Source organism: Mizuhopecten yessoensis, unplaced genomic scaffold, assembly GCF_002113885.1.
Source record: "Mizuhopecten yessoensis strain PY_sf001 unplaced genomic scaffold, ASM211388v2 scaffold9025, whole genome shotgun sequence".
NCBI classification, from domain to species: Eukaryota; Metazoa; Mollusca; class Bivalvia; order Pectinida; family Pectinidae; genus Mizuhopecten; species Mizuhopecten yessoensis.
Window position 1 is genome coordinate 293,432 of NW_018407841.1, and position 2,190 is coordinate 295,621.

A 2,190-nucleotide genomic window follows, 5' to 3' on the forward strand; every position below is an offset into this window, starting at 1 on the left:
GGGAGGGAAGTGATGAATACTGTAACATGTGACTGAGGCTCCTGAAGGGTGTGCCAGAGATTAGTTGTGGGCTGTTGCTAGGTAGTGAGTACTGTAATGTGTGCTTAGGGTATGTAGGGATGTGTTGGGGGAGCTGTCAGGAGTTGGTAACATGTAACTGAGGGTTCTGAAAGGTTTATCATTCATACTTAATACCTACTTTATATATCACTATTGTTTAATATTGTTAGTCTGACTTTTCTTAATTTATTCAGTTAACTCAACTAAAATGAGATACTGATAGGTATCTGTTGATACAGTCATAATTGTAACGTCACAATGAAATCTACTGAAGACAGTCAGTGGATTCTGATAAAATAGATACTGAGGAAGATTGATTTTGGAGAAAAAACAACTAATGATCACTATTATATCTGCCTTTCTCATAAGAGAAGTCATTTTGTAAACTAATGGTTTACCTGGTCTTGTTCAACGATATTGTTTTCAACTGATAAGAGCCTATAATAAGGTCACAATGACATTAACCTCATAATCAAAGATCAAAGGTTAACTTAGGTAGCAAAAACTAAATCCTAGTCATAATACTTGTTTGTTTAAATTCTACCAACAAATATCCATGTTTAGTGACCGTTTTGTAATCAAAGGTCAAAGGTTCATTTAAAAAGCAAAAACTAAATCCTAGTTATAATACTTGTTTGTTTAAATGCTGCTAACAAATATCCATGTTTAGTGACCGTTTTGTAATCAAAGGTCAAAGGTTAATTCAAAAAGCAAAAACTAAATGTTAGTTATAATACTTGTTTGTTTAAATGCTGCTATCAAATATCCATGTTTAGTGACCGTTTTGTTGGATTCCAGGTGACTGGCACTCTGCCTATGTTCTGCTGTATGGACCTCGCATTCTGGTCAAAGAGGACGACAAAGCAAAGGAAACACCGATGGAGTCCTAGTGTAAAATCGAAAATAATAATGTGAAGGTGATGTTGACACCATGGTATGACTGTTGTCAAGGTGAAATATGTGGAACGTCCAGACACATTTATTAAGCTTAGTTACCCATGTAGGTGTGGCTGTGTCCCCTACAACACACATTCCTCCACCTCATTACACTCTTCTTAGGAGAAATCTATCAGGTCCTGGAGATGGTCTACAAAATATGCGTTTCCTAAAAGGAAGCTACAGGTATTGGAAATTCTGAACTTCTAGAGAGAGAGCTGCAATTCTTTGGGCAAGAAATTTATAATTCTTGGAGAAATCTGCATTTCTTGGGAGATTTGTATTTCTTGGAAGAAAATCAACAGTTCTTGGCCTTGAACAAATCATCTGTACGTGGAGACAATTACACTGTCATTGGTCTTTGTCTTTATTTAAGCTACGCTTTTACCAATGTTGTCTTCTTTAATTAAAGAGATGTTATCTTACGGAATAAGTGCTATCGTTATATTACTTGAATAACATAAGTGCTATCGTTATATCTTACGGAAAAAGTGCTGTTACAAGTGCTTCTGTGATGCTATTTGTGGAATATTTCTCTGGCAATGCTAATTAGCATCTGATTTTTCAACAATTTCTTTGCCAAAACTTTATTTTCAAAAGTGATTTTTCGCTGCCACCACAATTAAAAACATGACACTTTGGTTTTGAGAGTAATAACAATGTATGTTGTCATCGAATAAACATAAAAGAATAAACATCTGATGTTTACATTTATTTATCTGAATCATCCTTTGTAAATACTGTCTTCGCTTTGGAAATTGATAACTTTTTTCCCATATGTACACAATTGATGGACCAGGTTGTATTGTGAATTCATTCGTTAATTTTTAAAAGAGACCCATGATTGTTTCATAAGCTAATAAAGCTTGCTCATTTAATTGTGATAATCGTGAATAAACATGCAGTTAATCTTATTTGTTTTGATTATTTTGTAAAAATTCAAAAAAACTTTTATTTCCCCAGTAACTAAAACCAAGCTAGCTGATATTGTGTCTGTGACTAGAATCTAGATCGCTGATATTGTGCCTGTGACTAGAATCTAGATCGCTGATATTGTGCCTGTGACTAGAATCTAGATCGCCGATATCACGCCTGTGACCAGAACCTAGCTAGCTGATATCACGCCTGTGACTAGAATCTAGATCGCTGATATCACGCCTGTGACCAGAATCTAGATCGCTGATATCACGCCTG

At 35.2% G+C, this 2,190-nt stretch overlaps 1 protein-coding gene across 1 annotated transcript in view; it reads left to right on the forward strand.

Moving 5' to 3' along the window:
• The window catches only part of LOC110457133 (ubiquitin carboxyl-terminal hydrolase 14-like), a 19,615-nt gene extending 17,705 nt beyond the window's left edge, over positions 1-1,910 (forward strand). Inside the window, exon 17 of the mRNA XM_021508244.1 lies at positions 859-1,910. Coding sequence (XP_021363919.1) covers positions 859-950 — 92 coding nt within the window. The 3' untranslated portion in view covers positions 951-1,910. The remainder of the gene's footprint in view (positions 1-858) is intronic.
• Positions 1,911-2,190: the final 280 nt, after the last annotated feature.